The sequence below is a fragment of the Eurypyga helias genome, unplaced genomic scaffold, assembly GCF_000690775.1.
Source record: "Eurypyga helias isolate BGI_N326 unplaced genomic scaffold, ASM69077v1 scaffold26267, whole genome shotgun sequence".
NCBI classification, from domain to species: domain Eukaryota; kingdom Metazoa; phylum Chordata; class Aves; order Eurypygiformes; family Eurypygidae; genus Eurypyga; species Eurypyga helias.
This window is the reverse complement of record NW_010261472.1, coordinates 24,242-26,718: the sequence shown is the minus strand read 5'-3', so window position 1 is coordinate 26,718 and position 2,477 is coordinate 24,242. Positions and strand designations below refer to the sequence as shown.

The 2,477-nt window shown below is 40.4% G+C and overlaps 1 protein-coding gene across 1 annotated transcript in view; it reads right to left on the bottom strand.

The window, feature by feature from the left end:
* SORBS1 (sorbin and SH3 domain containing 1) overlaps nucleotides 1–62 on the bottom strand; it is a 69,598-nt gene extending 69,536 nt beyond the window's left edge. Inside the window, exon 1 of the mRNA XM_010155390.1 lies at nucleotides 32–62. Coding sequence (XP_010153692.1) covers nucleotides 32–41 — 10 coding nt within the window. The 5' untranslated portion in view covers nucleotides 42–62. The remainder of the gene's footprint in view (nucleotides 1–31) is intronic.
* Between the last annotated feature and the right edge of the window lie 2,415 nt (nucleotides 63–2,477).

Genomic DNA, 2,477 nt, shown 5'->3' with positions numbered 1-2,477 from the left:
GGAGGGCAAGGAGAAAACAACACAGACTTACCAGAGCTCATTGTAGCAGAGGGACTTGCCTTTTTCACTTCTGGATTTTGTTTATCTCTGTTTAAAATGAAAGGCAGAAGGCTTATGTTATGTTTCATGTCTGCCCAGATAGCACTGGACATGATGTTGAACATTTATCACAATATCAAGGTAATAGTCACAGCTTCGTCAAAAAATTTAGTTTGAAAACCCAAATGGATTTATGTCAACCACCAGTTACATTTTCTTTCTGATGATTACCGTAAATTAAAGAGTATTTCCACCCAACATAGGTACTACTTTCAGACTTTAAGACTAATCCTAAATATTAAACTGTAAGATACTGATTAAAGCCTAAGAGTCTATATATGGCAAGGTGTAAATCTGGCTAGCTTCCAATATATAAAATGTGCACCACCTTTAAGAAAAAATAAAAAACATCAGTGAGAGTAAAAGCTTTAAGCTAAAACCATCACCTCAGACCACTGCCAGATTTCATGGCAATCTGTTGCTCAGATCAAAGTCAATCTCTCCTTTAAAAGATGCCATAATACAAAAGAGATATATTTGTCAAAATGCATATTAACTACCGCACTAATAATTTCCAGTCCTGCAGTAGTGCTGGTATTTTCAGGATCAGACTCCAGTTAGTGAAACTTTAAAATTAGAAGCTTTAATCCTCCTGGGACCAAAGGCAGTGGAATTACCAACCCAAGATAAAAACTACCAGATGGAGACGAAAAGAGAAAAAAGTCACTTTTCATAGTCATGACAGTCCACGGAGGACAACTGTGGGGCCTATCCATACCCAGTTCCCACTCCTGTGGGGACTCCATACCTTCAGCAAATGAACAGATAACCATGTCACACCACAGATGTTGGTTTGAAGAGTCAAAGAGCAGCATTTCTACAAAATGGGTCTGTGTTTGCCAAGATCTTTCAACTCTGAAGGCCCCAGGTTGAATTACAAACCCTCTAATTTTGTGTTTAAATCTTCCCCCCCACCACCACCACCAAACACTTAGCACTAAAGAGAGTGAGATCAAGTGCAACTCCAGCCAATTAATGGCTTCTGTGACACGAACAGAAACAGGTATCTGAAGCTGCAACATCATGCCTAAACAAAGACCCTAACCTGTGAAGAACAGGGAAAATTTGCCCAGAAAAACAAGAAAATAAAACAAGAGAGTTGGAGATCCTTGTTTTCCTGTTACATGGACTGGAGGCAGGAGTGGGACATTGTAAGAGGTAGAAATTGCCTTCAGGGCATTAAGTTTGTTCTCTTACCTCAAGCATCCCCATTCTTAACTAGTATTTGTTTCATACCAGGCAGAATACAATGAGGATGTTCAACAGATACTCCAAGGGAAAGAAAAGAAAATTCAACATGCAAAGATAGTTGCATCAGTCTAAAATCAGCTGATATCCAGGCTCTCTAGCACGCCACCTTAGCAACAGCTGCCAACCGTTAATTATTTAAGTATTTTCTTCATTAAAATTTCCACATAAGATATACATCACGGGTTGGTGAAGGCCCAGCAGGATGCAGCCTAACTCCAAACTGATCTCAGTAAAACAGTGTGAAGTGGAGGGCACAGTCTAAAACCAGTCAACAACAAAAGCTGAGCCCAACTTAAAGGTGTGCCCATACAGTATCTGCTTTTTGTTTCTACTATTTCATATTAGCAGCAAGTACCCTGAAACAGCAAAAATTGACACAGCCTGTCATTAAGTACACTTAAACAAATGTACTTAATAATAATGGTCTTTCCTGTCTCGGTACGTTTCAGTTACGGAAACTGAGCACAACAGAAAGAAAGAGGCTAACATGACAGGCTATCCAGGCTAAGGAGGGTTGTAAGTAATACAACATCATTCTACACATGGAAAATTGTTATGAGTTAAACTCACTAGATAAATACAAGTCCCTCCACATGGCAGGGAGAAAGCTACAAGAAGGGGCAGTACTGCAGTAAGTCTCAAATCAGCTTTAGCATTAAAGCCTTTCTGAAGCTGAGGTAGTTGCTGGTACCCAGAAGTTCTGACTCGGCACTGACACCCTCCATCGGCTTCACACAAGTCAACAGAAAGTTTCTTCCTCTCCAAGCATCCCCAAAAGACTGCATGCTTTCCTCTGGTATACAAGATAAAAAAGCCAGGGGGAGGTGCAGGTGTGTATACGTAACTGGGTTGGTGTAACTCCAGAAACTCCATTTAAAAGTTGATTTTGAAGAGTTGAGGATCTGTGCACAGATTTGCTGCACACAGGTAGAAATAACTGCTGTTTAGATTGAGTAAATAATGGTAGACTTTGGAATTGAAAACATGCCTCAGTGCCTTTTTGCATCAGGGTTACAGAGTTGTTCTACCTGTCTCCCATATACTTAACCCAAACCACATTCCAAAGTCTTATTAGGCCTATCTTAGCCCTAAGGCTGCTCTTGGGACCAGATACATGGTCCAGCCAG